This window comes from Falco punctatus, assembly GCF_963210335.1.
Source record: "Falco punctatus genome assembly, chromosome: 1".
Lineage (NCBI taxonomy): Eukaryota > Metazoa > Chordata > Aves > Falconiformes > Falconidae > Falco > Falco punctatus.
The window spans coordinates 47,647,486-47,663,409 of record NC_137580.1 but is presented as its reverse complement, the minus strand read 5'-3'; the positions used below and the strand labels follow the sequence as shown (position 1 = coordinate 47,663,409).

Below are 15,924 nucleotides of genomic sequence, written 5' to 3'. Positions count from 1 at the left end.
CAACAGCTGAACAGAGTCTGAAAGAGCATCCTACTCCTCCTTTCCACCATCTGAACTTGCCCTCGGTGATGCAGATCTAATTTAGTGGGTCTCGGCTCCTCTTCTGACCTCAGCACTGAGCACCTTCTGCTCCACCTTCTGCAAGACCCGTTCTTACCCCTGCCAGCTGGAAAGGCAGAGCTTTCCCACTTACCACTTCCAATGACAGCCAGCAGATGGGAACCGGACATCTCCGGAGGGAAATGGATCTTCCTTTGATCCTTGTTGCTGTGATAAGCAGCCTTTTTGCCCACCACCAAACCCACTCCTAACCTGAACCCTAACCTTGAGCAGAGGTTGGTCCTTACCAGCAGGAACACGTCACACATGAGATACACCTATCGGGTACATTTTATGAACTGCTCCTTCAGCACTGACCGCTCTGCACTGCCAGAGCCACTGAACAAGCCCCTAAGAGAACAGGTTTCGGGTCCCTAGAAAGTAAGAGCTAGAGCAGTTCCTATCTCTTAATGGCATCTGAGACTTGTTCAAGCAGTTTGCAAAAGCCCACCTCTGCCACCCGCATGGCACAACAGGACAGTCAAAGCAAAGAGCCAGAAAAGCAACAGCAGCAGAGCGAGGCAAGGTGAGCACCAGCAGCCTGCATCTTCCAGACCCCTCCTTGCGTGGCCTGGCCCCTGAAACACACCCTATTTTCCAGGCAGTTAAATGATGCACTGAAACAGCACCTGTTACACACACATGCGGTGGGCACAAGAAAGGAAGTGGTTTGAAGGGGGGCATCTTCCCCCACATTAGGGTACCTCTGTGCAGGCCTACCTGGGCACAGCAGCGGGGAAGGTCTCCTCCCCAGTGACAGCTCTCCAACAACACATCTCCTCTGCTATGAGGCCAGCAAACCTTGACCTGGGAGGGACAAGTTGTACCTGTAGTTAAGGACCAAACAGATGGCAACTGTGAATGTATGTGAGATGATTCTTAGGATGAGGGATGCATCCCCAGTCACACCAGAAATGAAGCAGAAGCGTGCAGGAAGTGTGTCTGTGCTTCAGCGCTGCACGACGCAGAGGAGGGGCATCACACCAAATGCAACTGCCTGGAGAGAGTATGAGGTTTAAATGTTATTACAACTTACCTTTATCAATGGCAAGAGTGGAAAGATATACTGTAATTACAAAATTCATTAATAAGGTCCATACTGATCTACTCTAACGCTCCTAATTGCTCTTAAAACAACAGCCTCCCATTTACCAGTACTCATTTGTCCAGGATGTTCTTCCCCGGCTAAATGTGTTAAGAGAAGAAGAGATGCGAAACCAGAGCAAGAGAAGATCCTACAGAACATTCTGCAGGAAGAGCAAGCGAAATCCAGACTAACCTCATCTCTATACAGCTATGTCCTGAGAGCAGCTTTTAAACAGAAAGCTGAAGCTCATGGTACCAGTAATTGCAAGGTCAAGCCTAAAATTAGCCATGAAAAGTAGCGCCCTAAAGGGAAGCTGAAGGGACAATAGATGAAGGTAACACCTCATCACAAGGGAGTGCTCAAGGAATGGTGTGGTTTGTAGGGAATTTGAAACAGGTGTAACAGGCAATAGCCACACACATGCAGGTTTTGGCACAAGGAGAAGTGCGTACACATGAAGGTATTTTAGCCTTTATTAGAGGGTGAATGCTGCAAAATAAGCTCTGTCTGCCTCCAAGCTTGCACCTCTCTTTTTTTTTTTTAAAAAAAAAAAAAACAAAACCCAAACCCAAACAAACAGAATTTTGACAGCTCTTCTATGACACTAAAATAGCTTTAAAACCACAAGTAATCTCTTTTAACAGTATTGAGGAGGCCTGGCCCTCTCTCTCTCCTGAGCAGTCCACTCGCTGATCATCGGATCCCACTTTTGCCCTATTCCAATCACACTCAAACAACAACAGTTCTTGGAGCAGAACCCAGTGCCCATGACACCAGCCACTCCAGTCAAGTGCCTCTGATCACCAAGACACACAGCTTGGCCCCAAAAGCACCACTCAATTGCCCTTGCTTCTTCAATTATCTCTTGTGTTACAGAGACAAGCAGGCATCAGAAGGCATTTCATCTCCAGAGGTAACATCACCACTTTCCCCTGCAGCACCTGCGAGGTTTTACACCTTTTCAGGGCCAGTCTTCTTGCAAGAGAGATACTCCAAAACATACAGGACACAGATCATGCCCAGTGGTGTGCTGGGACTGATGGGAGGTCTCTGACAGCCCAAAAGACTTGTGTTATCTGCAAGTCAGGAGTTCACAGAAGGGATGGCTCTGCAGTGCTCACCGCCAAGCAGAGAGGGTCTGGAAAGGGGAATAAGGCAGAAATTGTTTGAAAGAGACACTGATGCAACAAGGGAGACTAGACCAGAGTGTTTTAGAGATAGTTATGTGCAGTAAGTCATCTTTTTACATGAATCTCTGTGGCCGAGACCAGGAGCCAGTGTGGGGTGCAGGCAGGCTTTCCCCTCCTACATAAGATCCATCCTTTGATAACCAGATGAGGAATCCCCTGAACTCTCTGTGCAGCGACAGCTCCTGGGGAGGCACAACAAGCAGTGGAAAAAGTTGACGAGCACAACCACCTTGTCACCATCACCCAAAGAACGGGTGACAGCTTATTTTGTGAACCGTTTTGAGGCTTTGTTTTGTGGCACCTACACACACCTGTCTCACGGCACCTCACCCCCTCCTACAAAATGTCAAAAATCTTCAACTCCTAACAACAGCCATTGGGGGCAAAAACCAGCGTGTGCTGACCAGTGTAACTCCTGTGCAGTGGGGACTGCACTGGTCTTGCCTTTCTCCTCAAGTCGGGGCTTGTGCTCACCCTGTCCTGTTTCCCACTAGCACCAGCTCCTTCGACAGGCAGTGGGCAAATGCTAATTTTTACCTCTGTGGTTTCCAGGTGACTCTCTTAGGGAAAGTTTACTAGAGCTTTATCCTTCCTGAAATGGCAGCTAAACTGAATAACCACTTCCTCTTCGCACAGCTAAGGAACTTAACGTGCAGTGTTGCAAAACAGTATGAGGACACTCTCCCCCCTGCCTCTGCTGCACTCTCTTGCGTGCATTAATGTCGGTTGCTACACACACTGGGCAGTAACTAGGTTGGGAAATACTCGAGCAGTAAAAGCCATTCTCACAGCCTAGAAAGGCAAGCGCTACCTTTTAAGACTGCCAGCAGTCAGCTTGTGCCTTTGCATTCCCAGCAGCTGTAAACAACCCAGATCCCGCAGTCACCAAAATTTATACCTGGACCTATTTTAGGGTCTAAGCAACTGAACGACTTTGAGTCAAGCCCCAGAAGGATGCCTACACTATACACACATTCAAGTATTTCTGTTTTGCTGCAATATTGAAAAACAAATAGTGAGAACAGATTATAACTTGTAACAGATTTCCACAAAATTGATCTCCTTGGTTGCCACCTTAACCAAAGGGACACACAATGTCCCCAACAACAGAAAAGGACTCCCAAGTCTGTAAGGCAGAAGCTGGGCTTGTGTCTTTGATCACTCTGCCTACAAGCTGGTGTTAATATAGTTATAAGGCTGAATATTAAAACGGCTAATGTTTGACTGGACTTTAAAAGTCTCCTCTATGCAGCTTTCAACTTGAGGAAAACAAAGCTGTGACTCGTTTCAGTGCTGTGCTTTATGGCACTGTGCACAACACGGGGGCATCCCTGCTGTTCTTCTAGAGATGGTACTACCACAAACTAGAACAAGCTTTGTGCAAGCAGTACAACTGTTTTGACATCATTTCAATGAGACAACCCTGTGATTTCATGGAGAAAGCTCTGGGCTGAGTACGCTAAAAATCTCAGCTTCAGGTCTCCTGTACAGCCACTGTATATGGTCACAGGCTCCACCGGGGCTCCTCTTGCCAGTGGCTTCCACATTATTTTCCTCCTGGTGCCTGAGAAAGGATAAGCAAGCAGGCAGGCCTGGTTCTCTACCCAAGCTGTCTTGGTTTTTGCAAGGACCAGAAAATCGCATCCACTTGCACTTTTAGGCAGTCACTGACTTGACATGCCTGGTTTGAAGAGGCTAACTCTGAGGCCTGACACACCACTGCAGTTTAAGACCATGCCCCTGTTTGGGGGTTATGTACTTAAATAATTACAATGTTCATGCAACTTTTCAAGGGCGTTAAAAGAAAAAAGAAAAAAAAACCCAGTCACCTTCAAAAGCTATACTGACTAACATTCCCAGCTATAGAACAACCAGCAAGTGCCCAGTACAGCCAACCCCATCCCATTATTTGATGCCCATGAACAGGCTGCGGATCAAAACCTGCCCTACTCAGCACATCAACACATCATTAACGCCTGTTTCCAAACAGGCATGGTTTGAACAGTGAAAGTTCAGCCACTAAGGAGTTCAGAGAGCATTCGTCGTAGCAACGCAACCTGTGACAGCCTTTCAGTGCACCAAACCAGTACAACCTGTAGCTGCACAGTTGTTTATACTGGTGCAATTACTCCAGTTACTGATGCAATTACTTATGAGTCCAGATGACTCTGACCTACACAAGAGGCTGGCAGCCGAGGCATGTAAAAAACTCAGACACCAGTGTAAGCAGTGCAGGATCCTTCACATTAGGAAAGCCAAAATGTCTTTGAAGCAAGAGCTGTGGCCTACAGGTTCCGAAAATGGCAACCTATGTTTGTGTGTCTGGAGTTTGGGATTTCCACTCTCAAATATGGAAGAGAATAATATAAACACATCAAAAGGCTATAAAAGCTTACTGATTTGAAGCCAAGACTGATCACGAAGGAAAGGATTCTTAGGAAATAAACAGCAGAACAGCTTTTAATCATCCATTAAAGCCATAATGGAAAATTCTGTATGCATGCAAGAGTACTGGTAGGGATTAAACTACACAGAAAAGGACACTGGCACAGAGCCAGTACCTAAAGGAAACACAGAAAGAAACTTACTGGAACTTCTGAATGAAGACAGCAGGTCTAGGCATGAATTATTCATCGCGATCAGATTTATGACTATCACAATCAATGGCAAGTTTACAAAAATCACTGAACAGTTGAGCTTGAGGAGAAGAAGGTCTGAAGATCAATTCAGTTCAACTCCCGCCTGCTGAAAGCAGGGGCAGCTAGAGCAGGCTGTCTGGGGCTGTGGCCAGTCAGGTCTTGACCACCTCCAAGGATGAAGAGTCCACAACCTCCCTATGCAACCTGCTCCTGGTTTCAATCACCCTCACAGTAGAAAAGTTTTTGCTTATATTTAAATGGAATTTCATGTATTTCAGCTTGTGCCCACAGCCTCTTGTCCTGTCACTGGGTACCAATGAGAAAAGTCTGGATCCATCTTCTGTACTGTCCCCACATCAGGTATTTAGACCCCGCTGAGCTTCCTCTTCTCCAGGCTGGACAGTCCCAGCTCCCACCTCTCCTTGTTCAGCAGATACCCCAAGGACTCAATCACCCTTGTGGCCCTTCGCTGGAATCTCTCCAGTATGTCCACGTCTCTCTCATACTAGGGAGCCCAGAACCAGACTCACTGCTCCAGATGTGTCTCACCAGTGCTGAGCAGAGGGGAAGGATCACCTCTCTCGACCTGCTGGTAGTGCTCTGCCTAAGGACAACCACCTTTAGTTCCAGGGCCAGCCTGACGCTCACATTCAATGTGCTTACCAGGACTACCAGAGCAACCTTAGATTGAGCTATTTGACACCAGCCAAGCAAAAAACAACCAACAACCCAAACCAGCCAACCAACCCACCCGCTCGTTGAATTTGATGAATAATTACTGTTAAAAAAAAATAGACCTAATTCTCCCCTTTCTCCTGCCCTGCCCCCACCAACCCCAATCCTGAAATAGATTTAATATATTTATTTATTAACTGTCACATTCAAAGTATTCAAGATCTACAGGTAAATAAATACCCTACGGAGATACAGAGGAGACACCTAAAACCTCAGCTAAAACACTAGAAAAAGTCACTTGTCTCAGGAACCAGTGCTGGATATTCAGAAAAATGGCATATTTGGCATGGCTTCTAAAACAAACACTTTCAAAGTGTTTATAAGACTACACAGTCCATTGTTGGCAGGAAGGGAGAGTGAAGAGGAAGGAAAGAAATCTACTGTTTTTTTGCAGACTAGAAATTCCTCAATTCTAACGCACAGGCTTGTTTTGAAAACTCAGCTAACAGACTGGTAGAAAGCAAGAGTGCCTTGAGAACCTGGGAGGTCTAATGCAGGTACCTTTTTTATAACTAGGTCCCCTAAATCACAGCACGTTAAAATCCTGACAGTATGGTTTTGCTATACATACATTAGACCCCTTCCTCTCCCGGCTGGATATTGTTCAGAGCTATCCCATCTTCCTTGACTTCACAGTCCATGACATTTGTAGCTTTTTGCAACTTGTGAGAGTTTTACGGTAAGCCTGGGATACAGCGACTGTTTCCGCCTTTTTGTTATGTCTGATTTCCTCATGGCTCAATTGGATGAGATTTCTAAATCACTCTCTTTGCAGCTGCTCTCACATTTTGTGAAGATGATGAATCACACCAGACCATGTGCAAACTAGTGGGCGATAATGTAAAAATCCCTCAAACTTATTGTCAGTGCCTGCAGCATTCCCTCCTCTGTATTACAATGCTGATGTGGCTCCATTGCTCACGAAGATGAGGAAACAGTGGCATTGGCTAAAACCAAGCAGTCATTTTGGAAACTCTCCCATGAGTTTGTGGGTGCACCACAAATGCGACCTGCAACCTCTGCACTTTCCTCGGCTGCATGAAGGTGGCCCCGAGATGCTGAACTACATGTACTGCAGAACTAGAGCAAGACCAAGCACAAAACACTTCTGCTGTTTTCTAAGCCAGGAACTGAACCGCTGGGACTTACAGTGAAGAGAAGAAGGGCATTACTCACTACTGATGTTATCAAATTTCTGATCTTAATGTGACAGTGAACCTAAATATAATTACACTGAACTTCAGCGTGTCCTGAGTCTCACTTGTGTGCATACCACATTTAGGACCCTGACATTAAACTAAAAGAGACTGACAAAGGAAGGAGTTGGACTCTGACTAAGAGAAAAGGACTGGAGGAATCTGATAGAAGAAGTGCACGGTTCCTGCCGTCTTTCCAGAAGTCAGCTGTAACAGAGCGGTTAACACGACACACACAAGTGATAACAAGGGAGCATGACCTCAGACTAGGGACCTGTTGGATATGGTAGTTTTTTCCAAAGTGACTGCGCTGATGCTATTCATCGCAAAGTTTATAATAAAAATAGTTGGTTGAATTTTTTGAATTCCCTAAGATTTTGAATTCCCTAAGATACTCAATATTGTTTGGGAAGTCATGGATGAAACTTCAGAAGAACAAACATCTTTAAAATGAAAACAAACTAACTTCAATTCCCACCAAAAGGAACAAGCAGGTGATTTTTAAGTGCCTACCTGACAGCAGGGAGGTGATTTATTCTTGACAAATCCATGTTGGCTGCTACTCATGGTCAAACCATTTCCTCCTTTTTCAGGGTAGCTCTTGTAGACAGAAGAAAAACAGTAGATATCGTGAGAGCTACTGACAGAGTGTCATTTTCACAGGATGTTTCAATAAGCAAACTAAAAAACATTACCTCAAGGGGTGCAAAAATCAGTCCGGGAGAATATATCAGCAAGGCTCCTCAAAGATGGGTCCTGGATGTAACAATCAGATATTTTCACTATTGCATGGGACAGAAAAGGTCTATTTTATATTTATGTGTTACATTATTATATTTATTTATATATTATACACGTGCAGATCTCAAATGAAAAGAAGGTGCCAGTGCATTGGTGAAAGGAATTAGAATGGCTTTGGCAAACTGGGTAGGTGGTTTGGGAAATGCTGGCAATTCAGCAAGGACAAATACGTAGTTTGAGGACAATGAATTGCACAAATACACGATGAGAAATCACTAATGAGGCAATTCCTCAAAAAGGTTCAGAGGCTGGATTGAGTCACAGGTTTCTGCAAATAAGCCAGACAGCAAAGTGCAGAGAATAAACAGGACAGCTGTCAGCTGGATGCGAAGAGAGCCCTCTGCTCCATATGGTGTTTATAAAGCACAGCCGAAGTACTATACCATGCTTTGAAAACCGTACATCAAGAAAAACATGGTGGGTGGAACTGGACAAAAGGCCAGAGGACTTAAAGGATTATAAAATGACAACAGAGCGGAAGATTGAGGGAAGTCCAGCTACACACTTGCAAGAGGCAAGGAAACCACACAGCCTGCCTCCTAGTCTTTCCAGTACAGCGAGTTCCATTAGTTACCCCGATCGGAAAAACTCCATGCAGTGTCCACTTGGTCGCTACAAAAAGTTACCCCCTTTTTCTGCCACTGTGCTTACGTACTTCTCTCCTACAAGGAGCCCTTGCAGCCTGCAGAGCCTGCTGCAGCTCTCTGCTAGCCCTACCCTGCTCTGTGGGAGCATGTCCAGGCCCAGCACAGCACTCCCGGGGATGGAGCAATCCCTCTCACCCTGCCTCCACAGCACTTAAGTTGACTCCAAGGACCACATAAACTAGCAGCTGCCTCCTGCCATCTACCCTTTTCAAACACGACACACATTATGTAGTACTTCTGCAACAAACTGAAGAGAAACAACGCTGTGCACTGCCTCCCACAGCTGCTCACTACACTGTCTGCAAAGAATCTCCAAAATCCATGTAGGCATACAGCGGAAGAGTGTATTTTTGATTAAATCACGTGCATGTGTGCACCTACATCTGGTGGTAGGGCAGGAACTTCTCCTGCTGCAGAGCAGTGCTCTAAGCAACAGGTTGTTCAGGGATGCCTCTTCCTTCTGTCCTGATGAAGTTTTTCCACTACGTATGCAAATACCGACAGGGGCTTAGACAGACTATCTAGAAGAAGACCTGAACCTGGCTCTTCTGACCTACAGATAAGCCCACTCTTCACCTCGGCCTTCTGGTTCATAGGCAGTCTTTCTTTCTGCATCTCCCCTGGAAGAATCAACTGAGGTTAAGTTTCAATAGAAGATTTGGCTCTGCTAATTTAGCTTTCTCTAAAAACAAAAACAGCTTTTCAAAACCTCCTAAGTACCTCCAGGCATGGTACTGTCAATTCTTTCAAACATCGCACCCTGTTTTCACTGATTCCCCAAATACTGCAACTTGGAAATGACTTGGTTCCATGTTCTGCAACGTGCATGTCTGGGAGGTGCATCATCTGGATGCTTCCCCCAATCCAAGGACGTGAAATACAGACAAAAATTCTGCATCATCGTTGCTCTAGTCAGGACTAGAAAAGTTATAAAAGACAAGAGATTTTGTTCTTCCAGCCTCCAAAAACCTTCTACTATGCAGATCCAAGCCATGTTTTCACAAAACTGCATGTTTACAAGAAGTTGAATCCCTTTTGCCAGCTCCTCAGTTCCTCTTTTTGCCCAACTCTTCCCTTCTCCGCCCTTCCAGGCTTAACCTTTTGTTACTTTTTCTTGGCTCCTGTACAAGCCTTTCCACTAACCGCCACCACCTTAGCAATGACTAACATAGTGGCACTTATTTCGTTAGGGTCAGACTCAGTGATAGCATCTATCCGTTTCTACCTTCCTGTTCCCTGACACAGTGGTAATGGAGTCACATCAACATATTTAAGCTGGGCTGGGCTTTCATCAGCACCAGTGGCTAATGCAAAACTTGGGGGTGGGGGGGTGGGAGTACACTCCCTGTGCCACCCCCCTATCTGGTAACAAAAAATGCCTGATCCCACCAAACACAGTTCCTAGATTTTTAACGCCTCGATCCAATTCACCAGATGACTTTTCTAGATCTCAGCCTCACAGCAGCAGGGCAGCCCTAGTCTTAACAACAAAGACTGGGAGTGGTTAAAGCACCTGCAGTTGCTTTGAAACAGCTGAGACTGGAGTGACTTAACACCCAAGCATGACTCCAAAAAGCCTCCTCTCTGCCAGGGACTGCTCAGTGCCTGCAACGGGTGGGGAAGGCACAGAGCGGGATGCTGCTGGAGCCACCAGCAGAGCAGCAATGGGGTTTTACCACCTGTGCTGGGGGTGAAATACATCAGCATGCAGCAGGATGCAGCCAGGTCTGTAACAGCAGAACTTGGGCCAGCTTCAGAGCTTCCCAGTAACCCTGACTTGTCCAGTCTGGTGTTGCTAAAGGAGTGCCCGGCATTGCTGCAAAAAAGGACAGCATAGAAGGGCACTAAATTTATGGACAAGGTGCTGAGTGGAAGGGCTGATGTGGGAGAAACACCAAGCAAGCAATCCTGTCTTTGGCAGCACTGGTGAGAACTGCACTTCTGGCTTCACTTTCAGCTTCTCTGCACAGGTGGAGGGTGGCTGTGGGAGCAGAGCAGGGACAGGACACTGCACACACACCGCTACGGCCGCCTCCCTGCAAAGGGGAGGTCTCTCTGGCTGCAGCCGGGTGCTCTGACTTTGTAAGCAGAGGTACCATATACCCGAAACTGAGACACACCTGCTGCAGAGCTGTGTCTTCTGCTACAAAGGAAAACACTTGAGGGCTGACAAAATTATATAAAAGGGGCTGGGGGACAAAACAAAAGGCAAGAAAACAAATAGTACTTTGTCTCATAATGATAAGAGGAATGTCAGCCAAAGTCATCTGGGAAAAGAATAAAAATCAAGTGAAACTGCAGAAAACACAACGCATACTTAATGCTGGCTCTGCATCGCAGCCCAAATACAACAAGACTTCACAAAGAGACATAGCAGAGGGGCTGGAAGGTAATACATCCTGCAGAAATGGAAGTTAAACACTAGACTAAGGTCTGATGTCATCTTTGATGTGCTTGTTATTTCAGGGCAAGGATTTGTAGAAAGACTGTATCTTTCACTAGATCAACTAATACCTTGGAAAAACCAGCTAACCCTCTATCTCATCTTGGTCTGAAATAGCATTTCATCCTTTTCCACATCATAAATACAGCCTGTCCCATCTCCCTGGGGCAGCAAGACCCCAGAACTGGCCTTAGTTGTGGTAAGGCTGAAAAATACATTACATTTTTCCTTCAGTTTTTCCAAAAAGAAAAAGATCAACAGTTTCAGAGTAAGACTAGTGTTTCAGAAGTTTTTAAGAGTCTAAAAAAATTCATTAAAAGCTTCAACAATTGTACTACAGTAATGTTCTCAGAAAGTTCCCAGAACTTTCCTAAACACCTAAGTTTCTTAACATACATTTGAACCTCCCAGTACACTTGAACACATATGCAAAAGAGACCTGATGCTTAAAGATTCTGTAGGATCAAGGATGTATCAGCACATACCATTAACATTTAAAGTTTCTCATGCTTCTACCTTCCCACAAAACCAGAAGTAGTTCAAATCAGTAAAGCCAATGACAAAACTCCTCAGTTGCTGCAAAAACGACAGCACTTTCCACCCCGGTGTTTGGGAAGGCTTTTGAAATAGAATTCCTCACATGCAGGATCAGCTTTCTGTTTTCTTCTCAGCTCCCCTTCTTACGATCAAACGAAGAAAGTTATTTGCTTCTGTAATACTGGGAACTACTGGTATTCTGAAGCACAACTCGAGTATTTTCCTTCAGAATCAGAAAAAGAACCAAAACAGTTTTAGGGAAGATTTTTCCCTTCCATTTCTCAGAGCTGGGTCATTTGGGAGGGGAGACAGGAACAGAAGGAAACAGGCAGGGAACTTGGAGAGGACCAATGACTATAACTTACAACAATGCAAAGCCTTCCTCACCCTTTCTAGCAAGTCAAGCTTTTGTAAAAATCACAAATCCATGTCTTAACTGATACAGGTTGGCACAACCTCCCACAGAAAGTGTGAACTAGCATTTATAGGCAGAGTATCTTCTGTGAGTCAGTCAGGAAATGTTACATCTTTTGCCATTTCAAGGTTCGTTTTAAGCTCCCTGAACATACCAGGGCAGTGATCGGGTGCCACGACAAAGACAAAAAGAAGCTGGGAATTGGAGAGTCAAACCGAAGACACTGTGCTAACTTATAAATCCAGTTCTCATCACCACTATACAGCTTGGGTCACCTTCTAAGCAATGAAATGCAGACAACATACAGAATATCTAGAAAGGGAACCAGATAGAGATACACAGAAAGGCTTCCGTGCAAGGAAAGATATTTAAACTCAAACTTCTTAAGTAGGAAAAGACATGACTGATGTCTGAGGTTTATAAAATCATGAGCAAACAAGGTGGAGAATGGAGGATTAGTACTTGCTGCTTTTCATAATGCAAGAATTCAGTATCAAGTGAAAATGAAAAATGCTGAAACCATAAAGTTATTGCACAGAAAAGGTATAATCAGATTTAGTAACTCACTGCCATGGGATGTTTTGGATAGCAAAAGGATAAACGGTTTCCAAAGTGATCAGATGAACCGAAGGAAAGAAGATTTAAGGCTCAGAAGTCCCTCAATCACTAGGTGACAAAAGCCAGCACGGAATCCTCAGGGAAGTAAGATTAGAAACAGCGCAAATGTATAGTCATCGTTCTATTTTTCATCACTGGCCTCTGTCAGAGGCTGATCCTAGACTCTTTATCAAGGACTGTAGTTTTCACATTCTTGTATTGGTATGCGCAGGGAACAAAGCTCTGCACCTCTTCTTGCTTCTGGGAGATTCCTACAGAAAATCTGTCTTTGGGTGTTTGCATAATGGATTTTAGTCTTGTTCATTCTAGCTGTCTCTGAGCATATGGAAAATGGACATGTAAGAGGGAAAAAATCACATTAGTAGATGATGTAATTTCTTTTGATGACTGTAAATTATGTGCTGTACCACTACTACAGCGTAACTACCTGAAGGACATACTGAAATTACTGAGTGTCTGACATTGCATAATGCTCTTCTGGGTCCAGATATCACTTTACTTAACTTGTTTCTGTAAAATACACCAAAAAGGGCCAATCCAGGTAGCAATCCAACTGAAAGGATAGACATCCCTATGGTACCAAGCAAGCAGTAATTGTTGGTTTCTGGCCATTCACCTACGTTGCCTCCTTCCCTTAAAATCCCTCCAAAAATTCTATCATATATTAACAAACAACCCAGCCCAAAACCTAAAACGTCACCGGTCAGATTTTCTTTATTTGCAGGTTACCTTCAGCTAGTCTGTTCAGCAGAAGAAACATTTTGCTTAGTGTTTGCCAGTCAGTAAGACTGGTCCCTGGTCATAACAGCACAAAGCAAGCAGTCCAAACCCTGTAGTTTCCAATTGCTGCTTTTAAAAGGGACCTTTCTGAGGAACCCATTTTAATAGCCTTACTGTAAATGTGTCGTTTGCTGAAGGCACCTGGAAGTAGTGCCCTTTACAACAGGTATACTGACTATAATGTGATTACGCATCTTGATACCACTAACAAATGACAGGAGAGCTCTTAAAGCTATCTGTGGCACAACACAGCCCTCCCCACCCACCCGGCAGATCTATGAGAGAGTGTCTGAATGGACTAGAGGAACCTAAACTTAAGATTTTCACTATCTTCTCCACATCCTCCACCCCCAGGATATTTTCTCTAAATGCCCACTGAATAACCTGGAGGAAGACACACGTAATGTGGTTTCCCATCTCCGCAGCAAAGTGAAATTCCCTTTGATTAACTACCTGCTAGCTGTGTAACATGGCATTTGCTTCACAGTTTATCTTAATGAAAAGGCATGCAGACAGCACAGCTGTGTTAGGGTCACAAAACTCCTCTGCTGGAGACTTTTACATTTGAAAATCCAGGGATTTTGCATCTATCTGCTCAAGATAAAGAGTATGCTTCCCACAGTTCTTTGAACATGTCCCCTTTCACACACCCCCAGTTTTATCTGTGTACTTTTGACCATGACCACGACCATGCAGGAGAACGGAACGTTCACTTCCTTCTCTAGCTCACTGAAATTCCCTGATTTCACCATGCGCAGCACACTGCGGCGCCCGAGGACGCGGCACAGGAAGCAGAGAAGCTCACTTCTTGACAGCCAGAGGACAACACAGCTGCCTGGGAAAGCATAACAGACACTTCACTGTAATTTATTCAAGTAAGTTTTGCAAGTAGCCATGACCAGGGGCATGTGCATACGCATACAAACACACAATTTTATCATGAAACCTGGGGTGACAGCTAGAAGAAGCATTTACTGCCACAGCTACAAACTCTTCCTAGAACACTGTGTTTTTAAAACTTCTAATGTCACAAAAAACTGCTGCAATTGAGAACAGTCACCATGTCCAGCCTAACTTTTATTTAACCTGGGGTTTTCAAACCAACCTGGTACAGCAGCATTAGAGTTGCATTAGTCACTGCAATACCATAATGCCTCTATGCCAAAGTGGAACATATTTATGCCTGTAATAAATAGGTTAAAGAATCCTCCTAGAAGTCAGAAAAATTACCTCAGGTCACCCGTCTCAGTACTGGCCTGGTAAAACTGCCAATAACATCAAGAACCAAAATCCTAAAGTTAGGGCTGAGGAAACCCAATTTTTTTTTTTTTTTTTTTTCATTTAAACAACTTTAAACACCTCCACATCGTGCATCAGAACAGCAGGAGCAAGTCTGGTGGTGTCCACCATTAAAGCAAACTATAAGCCACATAAACCCCATGTAGCAATGGCAACTGCTTGTGCCTGCTACCTACCACTCAGCAGCTCTGTTCACGCCTGCTCAGAGCAATCAGAAGCAAAATCACAGCAGCGTTACTGGAAACTGCAAACACAGTCATATACAGATCTTCGTTCCTGTAAGATAAAGACCATCTTTGGAAGAGCTCCAAAGAACATCTCTAAACACAAGAGGCAATGTGATCTTGAAGAGACAGTTTTATTCATTTATTGAGAGCGCTAAACAAGCCCTCTTTTCTCCCCTGCCTCCCCTGACCATGCAGGAACAGGAGAGAATTTCTCATGTTTCCTGGACAGGAACATGGAAACGTCACCCAAATCCACTTCTGAGATAGGAGTGCTGATGTCCAAAATAAAATCCCTGCACGTTAGAGACTGTTACAAAACCATCAGCATTCAAGTAACCCCAAAGGGCTGGCGTCACTCCGCATAACCAAGAGAACCCAGAAGAAATGTGGAAATTCCATCCTTAAGTCGTTGACTGCAACATCCTCTGGCAGTTTTCATCACTGGTATCTCAAGTAAAAAAAAAAAAAAAAAAAATCTTTCATCTCACAGTGTGGTCTCTTTTATGGCTTGTTACTTGAACTGTTACGTGTGCAGGTTTTTTCTGGTTCAGAGTACATCCAGAAGGCCAAGAGCTTTTTTCTTTTTTTTTCCCTAAGCAGATTTTTTAATTCTTCTGGATTTTTCCCCCCATCTCCCCATCCAACGACTGAATTCTGTACCTGCAGTCAGAACTGCCATGTGCCAGATGTTATCTCGCCGTCATGTGGCCAGTCTGCCATATCACACAGCCATGTGGGTTGTGTCACCCCTCCTGAACAGGTTCCCAGCGTTGCTCATCCCCTCTCCATGATGAGGGAACTGCTTGTCCAAAAGTACAGAACCGCATACAGCACAAGTGTGAACCACAAATGGGCTCTGGATGTTACCACGAACAGGTTCACGATATGAGCCGTGAACCAAGAACAAGCTTCTGATCATCTTTCTGAGCCCCAGAGAGAGAGAGATGTAAAGACATGCAGGACAGCTTCGAAGCAGTGCATGGACACAAGACAGACAACAGCTGCATCATTCTCTACATCACATCACCCTTCTCTCACACAAATTTCTTCTTTCCCCTGCCCTAGGATGCTCCTTTACTTTTAAATACTTTTAAACTGTTTCATTGCTCAGTCTGGCATGAGCTGCCAATCCAAGACAGAGATGTACATGGTAACAACCATCAACGCTGCAGGAACTCAAGGGGAAGGATAAAGGAGAGAATAATCGGAAA

At 44.7% G+C, this 15,924-nt stretch overlaps 1 protein-coding gene across 6 annotated transcripts in view; it reads right to left on the bottom strand.

The window, feature by feature from the left end:
* FAM193A (family with sequence similarity 193 member A) overlaps positions 1-15,924 on the bottom strand; it is a 153,382-nt gene that overhangs the window by 7,473 nt on the left and 129,985 nt on the right. The window contains exons 24-25 of one of the 6 annotated variants that reach the window (XR_013931806.1): positions 7,460-7,728; positions 836-926 (exon numbers count right to left, since the gene is read on the bottom strand). Coding sequence is in view for 4 of the 6 variants with exons in the window: in XM_080410214.1 (XP_080266340.1) it covers positions 7,677-7,702 (26 nt within the window). In the remaining 2 variants the exon portion in view is untranslated. Of the gene's footprint in view, positions 1-819; positions 1,097-7,459; positions 7,729-15,924 lie in introns of those variants that run through there. The other 5 variants (XR_013931805.1, XM_080410212.1, XM_080410215.1 and 2 more) reach the window with 5 other exon arrangements.